This window comes from Limulus polyphemus, unplaced genomic scaffold, assembly GCF_000517525.1.
Source record: "Limulus polyphemus unplaced genomic scaffold, Limulus_polyphemus-2.1.2 Scaffold1085, whole genome shotgun sequence".
Classification (NCBI taxonomy): domain Eukaryota; kingdom Metazoa; phylum Arthropoda; class Merostomata; order Xiphosura; family Limulidae; genus Limulus; species Limulus polyphemus.
Window position 1 is genome coordinate 201,501 of NW_013666695.1, and position 14,865 is coordinate 216,365.

Sequence of the window (14,865 nt, forward strand, 5' to 3'; positions counted from 1 at the left end):
CTTACGTTCGGTTTCCGTACGTAACCCGACGGTACCTTAACCGTAACTACGGTCGTCCTTCCGTTCGTACGGGGTTCGTAGGTTCCGTAGGTTTTACGGTCCTCATTGCCTTTCCAGTCACATCACATTTTCTTCCTAGGAGTGACCCCTCAATTCTCCAAATTTTTTATGGCTGTACCTCCTATGAGGCACTCTTCCACATGAAGTTTTTGAATTTTTTATCAATTCCCAAGTAATTCCCTCTTTTGTTTGTGGCCTCTGGTTCATCATCCCCTTGCACTGGCTGTCAATATGTTCAGGATTACATGCAGTTTCTCACATTAGTTTTCTCCTTCCATCAGCTTTTGTACCAAAATGTTTGTTCATCCATGTTACTCTGGTTCAGGTCTTTCTAATTGATTTCCTGGCTGGCACTAATCTGGGTTACTCTGCTGTTTCGACTCAATTGTTTCCTTTGTTTTGGATCATTTTTTTACCTCAATTTCGTGATTCATGTGGTATATTCCTTTCAACTTTTTTGTTTTTTACCATCTTCCACAATTCTTCTCGATTGGTTTCAGATGACCTTATCGGTCCAGTACATGCTTTGGGTTGCTTCATATATTTCAAGGTTTTCCATTTAATCCATCTCCCATGATTTCCACTGCTTTGACTGTGATTTTTTTCCTTCCTTCCTTACCCATTGGGTTTGGATTGTGATTTGATTGGCCTTTTATTCCTTGTATTCATCTTCCCATCACTGATTCTTTATGTCTTCACTCAGATCATGCATCTTCCCTTTTCCCTGGATATCCAAATTGTCATCCATTAGAGTTACTTCGTCTGTCGAGTACTGGAACTATTCCTCATATTCATCTACCATTCTTTATTTTGGGTAAATGTTTCTTCCTTGTCTGGGTACCATCATCCAACTGTTGCCATCCTTCACTCATTTTTGAGACTATGACTGGGTAAGTTACCTTATAGTATATATACCTCTTATTTTCAGGGGCATCAACATCTCTTTTTTTTTCTCTATGGATCCAACTCTGATGCCTGTTCAGGTATACTTAAACTTGTAAAAGCCGCAGTGTAAGGTCATGATGACTTAACCATTAACTCTCTTTTCTCTATGGATCCAACTCTGATGCCTGTTCAGGTATACCTAAACTGTTAAAAGCCGCAGTGTAAGGCCATGATGACTTAACCATTGACTCTTTTTTTCTCTATGAATCCAACTCTGATGCCTGTTCAGGTATATTTAAACTGTTAAAAGCCACAGTGTAAAGCCATGATGACTTAACCATTATAACTCCATTGCCACGCAATGAACATTGCAGAGATGGGGTGTTCCACAAGAATACTTGTAGGTTTATCCTCACAACAGGCCTAGGTTTTGGATTGTAGTCAACTTACCAACTGTATGATCCTCATCCTACCCCTGTGTGGATGTCGGTTCCTGGTGGCATGGGTTTTGGATGTAGTTCACTTGCCGTGTACGGTTCATCATGCTCTAGCCACTCTACACTTAGGAGCACATCCTTTAATCTTACACACTTTTATGTTTTCCGAGATAGAGTTTCATAACCTTAATATATAATGTATATTTTGGATCACTATCCTGCAGTAGTTCTCTCTCATTTGGATGTGCTTCTCCAATTTTCTGCCCATATAAGTGACATCTTTCCACAATGGGTGAAAAGTATACCTGTTTCAGAAGTTGTGCAGAAGTGGATTGCCCTTCAGATGCTCTCAAGGGATGCTTCTTTCTTTCTCTCGCACTAGACCCTCTACCTGTTCAATGTGAGATTTTAGCTATTTGTGTGAGAAGAGGTAATGTACTGTATCTAAAGTTATAATTTTCCTATACTGAAAATTTATTTCCAATAGGTACTTACCTTATCTCACACTTCCCACCCTTCCTCACAACAGAAAACCAGTTCTTCCATTTTCTGGCAAGACTTGAAGTGATAGTTCGATAGAATTGAATAGAGAGAACTACTTGCATCAAGAGAGTATGTCGCACTCTTATTGGTGGAGGGTTGTCGCGTGCGAGACACATTAGAATCAGTCAATTCCAGATGTGGGAGATTCAAGGCGTTTTGGGAGTATAAACAGTTTTTTGCATATAGAGAGCATCACTGAATGAGATTAGCTATTTATATGAGAGGAGGAGTACCTAGGAAATACATTTTCAGTATAAGAAAATTATAACTTTCAACTTCTCATAATATGAACTGTCATACTTTTTCATTATGGGCTTATAATTTTTCTTGTTGCAAAATATCAGAAACTGGCTACAAGAAAATATTTAAAAAGTTTTATTACAATTAAAAACTTGAAGGTGAAAAATGTACATTGCTAAAATAATTTTTTCTGTGTTTTTACAGCATTTCAAAGGCATGGTCTGATTTAACAAATGCTCTCTCTGGTCAGTTTTGTGCATCTCTAAATTTTATAGACCCAACTAACACCATCAGTCCAAGATTTTCGTTTCTACCTCAAGGAGTAGCTTCCCAGAGTTATGCAAAAAACTATTCATTATTGAGGTACTCTGCACTTCCTAGGGAAGCAGTTTGTACAGAAAATTTAACACCATGGAAAAAACTTCTTCCATGTAACAGCAAGGTTTGTAAGATATAAAACAGTTTTTAACTTTTATGGAAAACCCTACTTAGGAGAAATAAAGGGAGATAGATTTAGATGTACATACTCATTTACAGTCTATTATTTTTTAATTTACTAAAAAATAAGAATGTAATTCTTACTAAAAATAATTCATATTAACTTATATTGTGATTTTTATTAGTTAGGTTAAGTAAACTAAAAAGTAATCCAAAATTACTGTACTTAAGGAATGTAAAAATCAACAGACAACTGAAAACTATTTTGTCCATTAAAGTCATCAGCCTATTTCTTGAAGAATATATCCTTTTCTCATTAAAAAACCTATGTAAAATATTACTTATTCATAAACTTGTCAAATGAAATTTCCAAAGAATCTTGTTAAAGGCATAAACCACTTCATTTGGTAAACTCTTAAAAAATTATTTTTGTTTAAAAGAAAATTATCAGAATGTATGAATGAGATTAAAAATACATTTTAATTATTATTATTTATATATTAATGTACTGAAATATGTGTATTCACAATTCTGCATTTTGTAATCAGATTAAAAATACATTTTAATTATTATTATTTATATATTAATGTACTGAAATATGTGTATTCACAATTCTGCATTTTGTAATCAGTAGTACAGCATAGGGTAACTTATAATCCTAATTTATCCAAAATTGTATATTTCAGTATGCTTGTGTTTAAATTTTTGAAGTTTCTAATATTTTGATATTTTCTTATTTTTTGGTTAAATTTTATTCATGCTAATAGATCAAGTTACTAATACAGAGATAAATTCCATCCTTAGTACTGCATGTAGCTCACTTTCAATGGAAGTCTCATTAGTGGGCTTGGTTTTAACCTAAACTTTATCTAGTCTTTTTAAATTTTGTTTCATGTTTATATGTTCTGTACAATAGTTATTTGGATCTTTGATCCCAGGATTCCAGATTTCAGGAGTTGATATAGCCACTTGTTAGATTTCAGTATTCATTATTTTTAGACCTTACAGTCAGTTGTCTGATCCCGTGTTTTCATTACATTAGAAAATGTTTCCCATATAGACTATTGAAAATGTTTCTCTTATTCAAAAACAGCTTGATGGTCATTGTGACTGGGCTATACTTAAGAAGTAAGTTTTCATATTGGAAAGTGCAAATCATACACTTGTAGAATAGTAAATTAGAAATGGCTTAACCCTTGAGTGAGAGAAGCAATTGAAAATAGCTGATAAAGTTTTGAGCTTTTTTAATAGGAATTTTGAATGTGAGAACAAAAAGGTTACCTTTTCTGTTGAGGCTTCAAGTGATGTCTTGTATTCAGGTTTAGTCCTCATACTACAGAAAGGATACCAACATTTTGGAAGGAGTGCTGAAATGAGGTGCAAAGATAATATAAACTGTGAACCAATGCTCACTTTTTTCTGTATCATAGATACAGATGATTTGATTTAGGTTTTCAAATCATAAAATTTTAATAATTTTTCTGTGGGTGATCTGCTAGAGTGGCAGAATGAAAATTCTGGAAAACACTGGTGCTGGTTAGGCCACAGTTGGGGGATTGTGTTTAGTCTTGGGCTGCTTACCTTAGGAAAGACTTTGAATTATTGGAAATTTGTGATGGAAAGGTTGTCATATGGGGAAAAATCAAAATCTCTCAAACTGCTTTCTCTTGAAAAAAGAAGAGTTAGAGAAGATCAGACTGAGGTATGTAAAATTATTAAGATATTAATAGTGTTGATGCATCATCTTGTTATGTACTTAATAATGGGAATGGTAAGACTAGAAGACACAAATATAAATTTTGGCAGGACAGAAGTCATCTTTAGTTGAGACAACTTTATTTTTCTAACAGGGTAGTTGGCCTTTGGAATGTGATGGAAGCAGTTAATTTAAGGAAGTTTAAGAGAAGGCTTGATAAATATTTGAATGATGATGGCTGGCTTTGAGTTGTTGTTGTATTATAGTTTAGTGAATATGATAACCTAGATGGACCAACAGGCCCCTTGTTGTCCTTAAATTTTTCATGTTTCATAGAAGTTCAAAAAGAAATGATACATACTAGCTTAAGGCTTAAGAAGAAAAGTTGCACTACATTACTTTAACTGTGTAACATGAGACATCTAGTCAACATAGAGGTGATGAACTTCATGCAAAAATTGCATGGAAATTTAGAACATTATCAAAATATATCTGAATAAAGATATATATTTTATACTACTTATGGAATGATAAAATTAATGGCTGTTTCAGCTATTACTCTGTGATTTTGCAAATGTATTTTTTTTTGTTTGGATGACATTAACGTTGCAAGAGTGTACAAATGGGACACTGTGAGGTGATATCAATGGTTCACATTCACACAGCTTTAAGTACATGTCTTAAAAAATCATGACTATGTATGCTATTACTATGTATAGTGCTTCAAACTTTAGTCATTTTCATTTCTTTATTCAAAATTTTACAAGTTGTTTCCGAGATAATACCTCATCCTCACAAACAGAATAACTTGATATCTCATCTATCTTCCCATGAGATTTACTTGCCATTAGCCTTGAGCTAACTCCCACCTAAAAATCACATATTTAATGTGAACTGTGCTGTGCTCGAAATAAAATCATTCTCTTCCTTGTCATTGTATAGAATGGATGTGTTCTTAGAAAATTATTAATTAATCGCTTGAAATTTGTGATAGTTTAGGAAACTTAAATTCCGATGCAGTACTTACCACTTCTCACAAAATTAGCTATTTTCATTCAGTGCTGCCCTCTATATGCTAACTGTTTCTTTATCCATGCCACAAGCCTTCTGTGGAATTGAAAGATTCCATTGTGTGTCTCATGCAAATTATCACATGTCACTTCTCCTCCAATAAAAGCATGACATGCTTATGTGATGCATGTGACTCTCTCTATACTCCTCTACCAAACTGTCACTTCTTGTTTGGCAGCACTTGTGTTTGGATGTGTTTTTTTTTGTTTAAAGATTCATGTTCAGCTTAAGTTTCCTCAGGAAGTGGTTTTAATTCATTTAGTTTTCATTCAGACAGTTTCTTCACTTTAAATTTTTATCACCAGTCGCATTATTCTTTTTCACCACTTTTTCTTCTTGCCTAACATTGTCTTGTGATAGTTCATTCCAACAATTCTATGGTGGTGGCTCATATCAATCACCAGGAGGCCTCCTGGTTGAGAGATTTGTGTTTTCAAAGGTTGGATCTCTTATATTGGGCCCACATGCAACACACTCATCTCATTGCATGTCATGTGTCTTTCCCACCCCAACTGGATATATATCTGACAGATTGGTCATTAGATTCCCTTGTTTTCAGGGAGCTTTGCACTTGGTGAGGTTCTCCCCACATGGATGCATTTGCTATGAGCCTCAATCACAAGTTACCTTTCTTTTGGTCACCGGACCCTCATCCTCAGGTTCTGGCAGTCAATCCTTCAGCCATGATTTGTCCCACAAATATCTTTATGTTTATCCTCCTATCTGATTGCTTCTTATTGGCCAGCTCAGTCATGGTTTCCACAGTTACAGCATCTGCTACTCTCCCCTCCTGTACCTCTTCCACCATCTCCCTATCTTTTTTTTCAAGCTCAGTCGCCTCATCCTGCATCTTCATGCCTGACTTTTATCCAGTCCTTGGTGAGAAGATCTGGTTTCTCCTATCAAGTCACTTTCATTTTAGCTGGTTTCATATGTCCTTCTTGCATGGAGGTTATCAGAACAAGTGGAAGGTGTTCCACAGTTGGTCTACATGAGGATTTCCCACTGGCCAGCATCCTGTGGCTTGGGTGGCAGAATTTCTCACTTGGCTTTTTGATCAGGGATCCTTGGTTTCCTCACTTTCGGATTATTGGGTGGCTTTATCCCATAGCTTTCCTTTTTCCTGATACCATAGAGTTTTTACTTCACCTGTTCTTACCATGCTACTGTGTTCCTTCCAGTTGCATCGCCCTCACAGGTGATCTACCCTTCCATAGTTGGATACTAATATGGTATTCCATTCCTCATCTTACCTCTGTTTTAACCACTTTCATCATGTTCCATGTTTCACCTTTCCCTTAAAACATATGCCCTTCTCTTAGCCAGTGGATGTTGATGGTCGGATTTATTTGTCATTGACGTTACACATACACTTTATCACCCTAACTATCTTTTCCTTTATCCAATTTGTTCATTCCTCCCAAAGACCTCAGCGGCTTGGGAGGGTAGCTTCTCCTTTTCAACTATTTTCCTTCCCTCTATTTTTCATCTTTACTCTCGATCAGGTCTGGATAAGCTTCTGTATCCAGTCAGGGCTCTTTGTTGTTATATTGCCTGTATGGCTTCCTTTCATGGTACCCATTTCCAACTCTTTATCCCCTGGCAGTTTTTTCCATTTGTGATTTTTCAACTTCAACTCTTACTAATTGGGTCTGACTTTTGATCCATTTGGCATATTCTTTCTTCCGGAATGTGTTCCAGGTGTCTTTTCATCATTTTAGACACCTCACATTTTCCCTCACTTCTCATCTTCGTCATCCATTAGAGGAAATTCTGCAATCAGGAATGTGGACCATGCCCAATACATTTGTCTCCCATTATATACATCATATCATGGCTTATTCTTCGTCGGGTTTTTGTCTTTCAACTGTGGCCGTCACTCAGGCTTTGCCGCAACTCTGACTGGTAAGTTTCTGTTCATACTTTCATTTCTTTTCAGAGGTCTTTTTCTTCATTCCTCATCACATGAATCCTGCTCTATGGTGAGTGGTGCCTGACTAGGTATTCTTTAACTTGAAATCTGCACTGTACAGCCAGGTGGAGGAGTGTAGAGGGAGTCACACGTGTCACATGAGCATGTCATGCTCCTATTGGTAGAGGTGTGATGTATGATGATTTGCATAGGAGACACATTGGAATCTTTCAATTCCAACAGAGGGGGGGGGGGGCAGAAAGCTTATGGTATGCATAAAGAAAACGTTTACATATAGAGGTCAGCACTGAACAAAAATAGCTAAGTAGCTATAGGAAACTATATTTTCAGTATAGTAAAATTATAACTTTCGCTGGTTTCTTTTATAACTAAGGAACAACAAAATAATTATTTTCCTGCTTTCCCATTATGAATTCTCATATGACAGTAACTTTTATTTCATCTTGTATTAGTGACAATATTCCTAACACAGGACCTATGTTAGTTGTAGCTACTGGAGGCTCATCTGTGGAGAACATGACAGCCATTGCTCAATATGTAGTGGTTATTTTTCATGCACACTGCCCTCCTCCTCCCATCCATTCAGCTGACATTCCTTCTCCCCAGTTTGGACATGATCAGTATCATGATGATTTTAGCAGGCTGTCTTCCTCAACAGGGTTTGCTCTTATCTCATCTTTGTTTGTGGAGAAAAATCCTCACTTTTTCCTTCTCTTCTTTGGCATGATTTCACATGATTTCTTTTGATTCCCCTCCAAACTCCTGCACACCTGCCTTGTCCTCATCTATTTTGTCCTGGCTTATAGCCATTCTTCATTTCCTATCCTCAAATCCCAGTCTTTGGAATTTCTTTTACCTGATTGGGGAGGTAATTTATTTCTCTTTCTAGTGCCCATTTCTTGCACCTCTGTCTCTTACCACACTCCTGTATGTTACCTCTCAATGCTTCACCCTATGTCTTCGTCCTAAAGTGGGGTTTTCTGGAAAGGTTTCTTCTCTCCACCTTCATGTTTTTCATTGAGTTTGCTCAGTTGAGCTCAATTCTCATCAATGCCTTTGTCACTCTTCACACCAAATTTTCTTTCTTTGGGTTTAAAGTTCCTCATCCTTCATCCCTGGCAGTTGATACCCTTAGCCAGGACTGGTCACACCTTTTTTTTTTCTGTATGCCTATCATCCTGTTCCTCTTCTTCTTCCTACTACTGTTGCTTTGATATGCAACTCTCTTTGTCAGGTCCTGTTCAAGTTGCCTTTTTGGCTGGCATAACCATGATTTGTCAAGTCCATTTCTCTCAGGACTGGGCTCTCCAGTTGTGTAGCATTTTTCTTATCCCATACCTGTGTCATACTTAAATCCTTTGACTGGGACTTTGGCATGGTTTTGCACACACTCTCCCATTCTCCATTCAAACTGTTAACTTCATGTTCATTATACCTTCTTTCTGTGAAGCCATGTTTTCTTCTTCTCCTCGCCTGTGATCACTGCTGTTCAGATGTATATGCTTCCTGCAATCTCTTTCACTGCACTTTCTTCCTCTTCTATTCAGATTGGTCCTTTCTTCCTGAGACTTTGGCTGCTCAGGAAAGTGATTGTTCTTTCATATTTTGTTGCAACAGATTCATCAGCTGTCTTACTCCTGTATTTTATTCTCATTAACCCTTGGATGAGATTCTTCAGGCTGGCATGTTGATGAATTTGCACATGTTCATCACCAATTATTTTCATCATCAAGCTGTTTTATCTCCTGCAGGATTTTGACTTCCTCCCTTCTCTGTTCTTCAGTAAACCTACATATCGTCTTTGAGATGGTTAAGTACATTTTCTTTTTCAACACCCTTTTCCCTTTTATAGGATCCCATCATTTCACTGGTGTTACTTCCCAGGGTGTGCTTATTTCCAAAAATCCTCATCAGGGCAGGGGTAACAGAAAGCATTCAACCCATCTGTCTTGGCTCTACTAGTGCCTACTGTTGAGATGGGGTGTTCTGCAAGATGACTATAGGTATCCTCTTAGTATTAAAATCATTCAATTGCCCACTTTAGACTGTACCATTCCATGAACTATCATGGAAAAAGCAAACACTAGGGAAGTATCTGCCCACTTCTTTGGCTAATGCTTGCTGTCTTTTAAAAATAAAGTTTTATGATCACCCATTGCACTGTCTTCAATAAAAGACCTTTTTAGCAGATGTCTGATGGGGATATGGGCAGTTTACTGGGTCTCCTCACCATGAATTTTCTCCTTCCTTCTTCATTCTCTCCTCCTGCAGTAAGAGTCTTTCCAGTTGAGTTGAGTTGAGACACACTTCGTACTGTCTGATCACACCCTAACCACACTACATTTCTTGGCTTGCCAACCACTTGTGTGCACTGGTGCTCAGTTAATCATGATCAAATTCTACCCATCCTGGTGACAGTTGGAACTCTTTTGCCTTTCCCTTTGTTTCCTTCTAGACAAAGAATATACCCTGGTTGAAACAAGATGCAGTCTCCCACAGGTGTGCCCCTTTGCAGCCCCTGCCATTGGGTGATGCACTCCATGGGCTTTCCCTTCTGGTGCTTTCTGAAGGAAGCTCATCTAGGTTTAATGTTTGCACCGGCATCTTCACAATTTCAATGTGGGATTGTAGCTATTTTGTGTGCGGACATGAGATATTTCTGGTAGATATTCACCTCTCACACCTTTATACCCATCCTCCCTACTTCCAGTACACTTTCCTTTTGCCTCGTCTAAGAATGAAGTTATTTTGAGTGCAAGTGCTTAAGGGGAATTACTGGGAGAGGGCTATTGTCACATCATGATGTCATCATGCACTAGTGCAGTGCAATTTAAACACATTATTTTTAGGTGGGAGTAAGCTCAAGACTAGTGGCATGCAAATTTCATAGGCAGATGTGTGAGATATCAAGCTATTGTGTGTGAAGAGGTATCGATTGGAAATACAGAGCTGAGTATAAAAATTTGGGTATAGGCGTTCTTCAGATATGCTATACATATTAAGCTATAACTGGTGCTATCCAATATGAAGGAAAGCTTTGACTTTCTCTGGATGCATCTTCTCCTAAAGAAGTTGACCCATCCAGACCAAACTTGGCATGCTAACTTATTAGTCAAAAAAGCAAACCAAATTCATATTAAACTTTCCCATAGGTTGAAAAATAAAAATATTTTGTAGAATAACCCCTATGTTGTTACTGCAGTAGCTATTGTAAATAGTTGAGTTTGAACAAAACTCACACCACTACAAAATTCTACAAGTCAAAGATTATAAATACAATTTTCAGCATTTTGGCTTGTTTCCCATAATAACCAAAATATACAGTAATGAAGTGTCCAGCTGCTACAATTCAGAGAATAATGATATTGCTGCTATTTATGTTTCCTCCTTTTTTCTGATTCACACCACTTAACTTCCAGTTTGTACTTAGGTTAGAATAAGAGCTTAACACTGAATTAGAGAGGTATTTCATAATTACAGTATTTTTAGAATATTTCTCACCTCTCGATGTAGATTATTATTTTCCGGAGAAGCAAAATTCAAGATTATTATTAAATTAATGCATTAAATGTACCAAATTTAGACAGTGGAAATCTGGGCTACATCTCTACTGTGAAATGGGCTGCTTTGAGCAAGAAGTGACACAACTGCTTTGCCATTTCTGCCATGTTTCTTGACTTGACTGCGACACCTTCTTACTTCTGATCCATTTCCCCTGTTTTAAAAGTTTTCTTGGGGAATGAATGCTACTGAAAATCTTGCAGAGATTTTGCTCATTTAAATTGCAAAACAAGAGCTTCAAAAACAAAGTCCGTTATGGATTGAGAGTTCACTTTTACTTGTAAACTTTCACTAGTCTGTCAGGCTTTCACTAAGGGCAGAGCTGGGTATGTAATTTGCCACTCAAAAAATTAGTCAAATTGCACATCTACTTAATTGCTATTCTTCATTTTAATGTTATTAATAGTCATTTATAAATTGTTTAGTGTTTCTTTACTTTCATATTTTCTTTTTTACTAGTAGTAATTATTGACCCTTTAATATTAAACAGTATTTTATTACTTGTATTAGCACTTTCCAAATGTTATAGTTCATTTTTTATTCACAAGGCTGGGCTGTCGATGTTGCTGAATGCAATTCAGGTTTTTAGTGCTACCTATGTTTCACTGGCTGTTGATGTAAGACCTATTTGTAGGGTAAGTTTTTGATATGTATTCCATTACACAAGAAAAACTGAAGTAATCATGTTCTGGTAAATCATTTAACATTCATCAATATATTGAAACAATTTTGTTTAAGCTTGAAGAACAAGATTCTTCCCAAAAGAATTCCTACATCTTAGTTACACCAACCTTTAATGGACAAATTAATCTTGTTCATAACCGTGTACTTTCCAATCTTGGCAGGCAGTATATTATAACTCATCTTATGAATAAAAAGAAATATATGTAATGTGTGTGCTCAAATTCGATGACGAGGAACCCACTTTGAGACTAATAGTGCTTGGAGATGGCTTGAATGGGTAATAAAGAAAAACTTTAATATAAGTTTACTCCTTTTCTTTCTCATATATTAAGTATAAGGCTGAGCATCTACTTTACTAATTGGCTACTGGTCTGGTGCCAATAATGTAAAATGAAATGTGAGGTGTTTGGTAAAGTACAGAAATTATTTTGTATTACTATTCCATTTACAAAGATGAAACTGTGAACATGAAGTCATATTTTTGCAAAACCAGAAACTTAATCAGTGTAAAATACTGTTAGACCTTTTGCTTTAATTTGACATCAATTCAAAAAATGGTTAAAGTATGCATCTGTGCTGTTTTATTACGAATAAACTCCAATAAGTATGATTTTCCTTTCAATATAATATTCTTCTAATGGTTAATCAATGTTGGTCATTATTATAAAAACCTAAAAATTGCTTATATTTATGAAATGCCTTCATTAAGTATGATGTCAGTTATTCAAACTTCTCTGTCTACATTGGATACCATTATTTATACCCAGTGAACACAGTGCATATAATTCATATTAACTATCAAACCATGTTATCTACATAGATTGGAACTAAAAATCAACTCAATAATGAGTGTATATAATTAAAGATCATGTTCTTAGGTTCTTCCTTATAATTATTAGGATACACTGTTTCACCAGTTGGGTGCCCTTGCTTTTAACAGTGTCTTCAGCCATAATCCAAATAATTAATGTCATAACTTTTGATCAGCTTAGGAGATTTAGGGTGGACTTAAATTTATATACTAAACTGAAAATGCAAAATAATCTTTATAATAAAGTATAATGATAAAAATTAGAAGTAATAAAAATAGATATGTTTAACATTCTAACCAAACTGTTAATGGAAATAACATTAAATAAAGAATAGATTATAACTTACTGAACCCATAAGTACTGGCAGTTTGTGTCATGTACAATCATTGATTTTTTCTTCATGAAGAACTTCACATCAGTATATGCAAAACTTATCATTAGGGAGGATTATATTGTCTTGTGGCTCTGCCAATGTACTTTCAGAGTGGCTTAAAATCTGAAATAAACTATCATGACACATGTTACAAAATTTTGAACATACGGTATATCAAATGGTTTTACTATAAATGTTACATAACAGATTTTTTCAACATATTTCTTTGTTTCATTGAACATTTATTTGTTCCAGGTGATTGAATTGTCTTGTCTCTTATTTTTCTCTAAGTGGTAATGTGTAAGAAGGTTTGATTATAAACGTTATTCTATATCACAGGATAATGACTGCAAAGAAGCTTCTCTTGAACTGAGACTGTCCATTTCTATTGTGTTTGAGCCACCTGTGTCTCATAAGGGAAAGCAAGGTAGGAATTCTTAGTAGGGATTTGAGGCAGCATTGGAATGCACTAGTGTATACATTATGCCTTTATATAATGCAGGAGTTTCTACTCAATTTTTGTCTTAATGATGAAGTTGAGAACATTATCCAATTAATCATAATGTCAAATAGTTGCCAAACTTTTGAGAAAATTACCCTTATATGTAAATTAATGATATGTTTGTAAGCAAGTACTAAAAAAAGGCTGAAACTTTGTGTAATAAAATAATTTTTTTACATCTTTAGAAACATATATAATATAACCTGAATTAAGTTTATCTTATTCAAAAATTTATTAGAATGACTGAAAATCTGAAGAAATAAAATGGTTGTATTCAAGAACTGACTAAAAATACCGATATTTGCCAAATTCCAAAATTGATGGTACAAAATGTTAAATATGATATTGACTGATCAATATGTGATATTTTCTGGTAAACTGATTTCTGAAAAGAATAATTTTGGTAAGTCTGCTGTATAATTGAAGGAATAGCAAAAAAATAATGAAGTGATTCAGATTTCTGCTAAAACTAACTGTGTGTATGCTACTAAACTGATGAAGTGAGCATAAAGTGTGATGCATATTGTTGTTCCAATCAACAGTCTTTAAATGAAATAAAAAACAAAGGAGGCAACTTTGGGTTAAGCTGCCTTTGATTTACTTTTTTCAGTTGGTTCATCGAGAGTGTGATGTTTTGGATCTTTCCCCAGTTGTTTTTGAGCCTGCACCTTACTGGATGACTGAAAGGTCTGGGAGCAAATATTTAGTTTTCTCTCCATACATGGACATTGGGCTCATGCAGGGAGGTTTATTTCTCAGTTACTTGAAGGGACAGTTATGCCTTATCTGACACAGTTGATGGAACCTCATAAGTTAGCCTAACACTGCCAGGTGGAATATGTAGTTAACCTGAATATATCAGTGTCCTCTGGTGAGACAGGGTAAGTTTATGGACTTACAATTCTAAAATCCAATGTTTTGTTTTCCTTACAATGCACTTTGTTGGAAGACTCTCAGGATCGACAACTTCAATGATGAAGAGCTGGAACCATTGTTAGAATGAACATTGGTTCGAGTGTCGGCTTCTACATTCATCCCTGTTGTTGTTGGTGTCTCAAATTTCATCAGCTCCTACAGGGAGTCATAGTTTCAAAACTATTCGAGGGTCCCAACCCCCAACATCAATCTCTCAGTACACTGGTACCCAAAATAGAGTCTATTTTTATCCAAGGGTTCTGCTGCTTGGTTGGATCGCTGCCAGCGGCATCAGTGATTATTGTATGCATTTCAGGTCTGTGGGGGCTTGGCTCCAAGAATTTCTGGAAGTGTAGTAACCATAACCAGGGATCCAGGAACACTACAGGTCCTTGAGTCAGGAGTAATTATTCAGTTCACATCTTCACCATTTATTGTCCACCCAACCTATAGGCCTTCCATCTTCCACAGATCCTTAGAACTTGGAACTTAGTTCCAGGGCTATCAGAGTTTGGTTGGTCTTGGGGTAGTGAGAGAATTGTGCTAGTTCTTCCAGGGTTTTATTCCCATCAGTTGTTAGGTCTAAGAAGACAGGAGATTGGTGTCCTGTTTTTGATCTTTCTTCGTCTATGTCAATGCCTGTGTTATCCAAAATTCACAAATTGCTCATTCCTTAATCTGATTTAACTATTTTTACTGGGTATTGTGGTAGTGC

General features: G+C 36.0%; 1 protein-coding gene across 1 annotated transcript in view; it reads left to right on the plus strand.

Moving 5' to 3' along the window:
- Positions 1–14,865, plus strand: part of LOC106462057 (GPI transamidase component PIG-T-like) — a 91,866-nt gene that overhangs the window by 22,769 nt on the left and 54,232 nt on the right. The window contains exons 4-6 of the mRNA XM_013921935.2: positions 2,370–2,607; positions 11,413–11,499; positions 13,073–13,160. Of these exons, the coding sequence (XP_013777389.1) occupies positions 2,370–2,607; positions 11,413–11,499; positions 13,073–13,160 (413 nt within the window). The remainder of the gene's footprint in view (positions 1–2,369; positions 2,608–11,412; positions 11,500–13,072; positions 13,161–14,865) is intronic.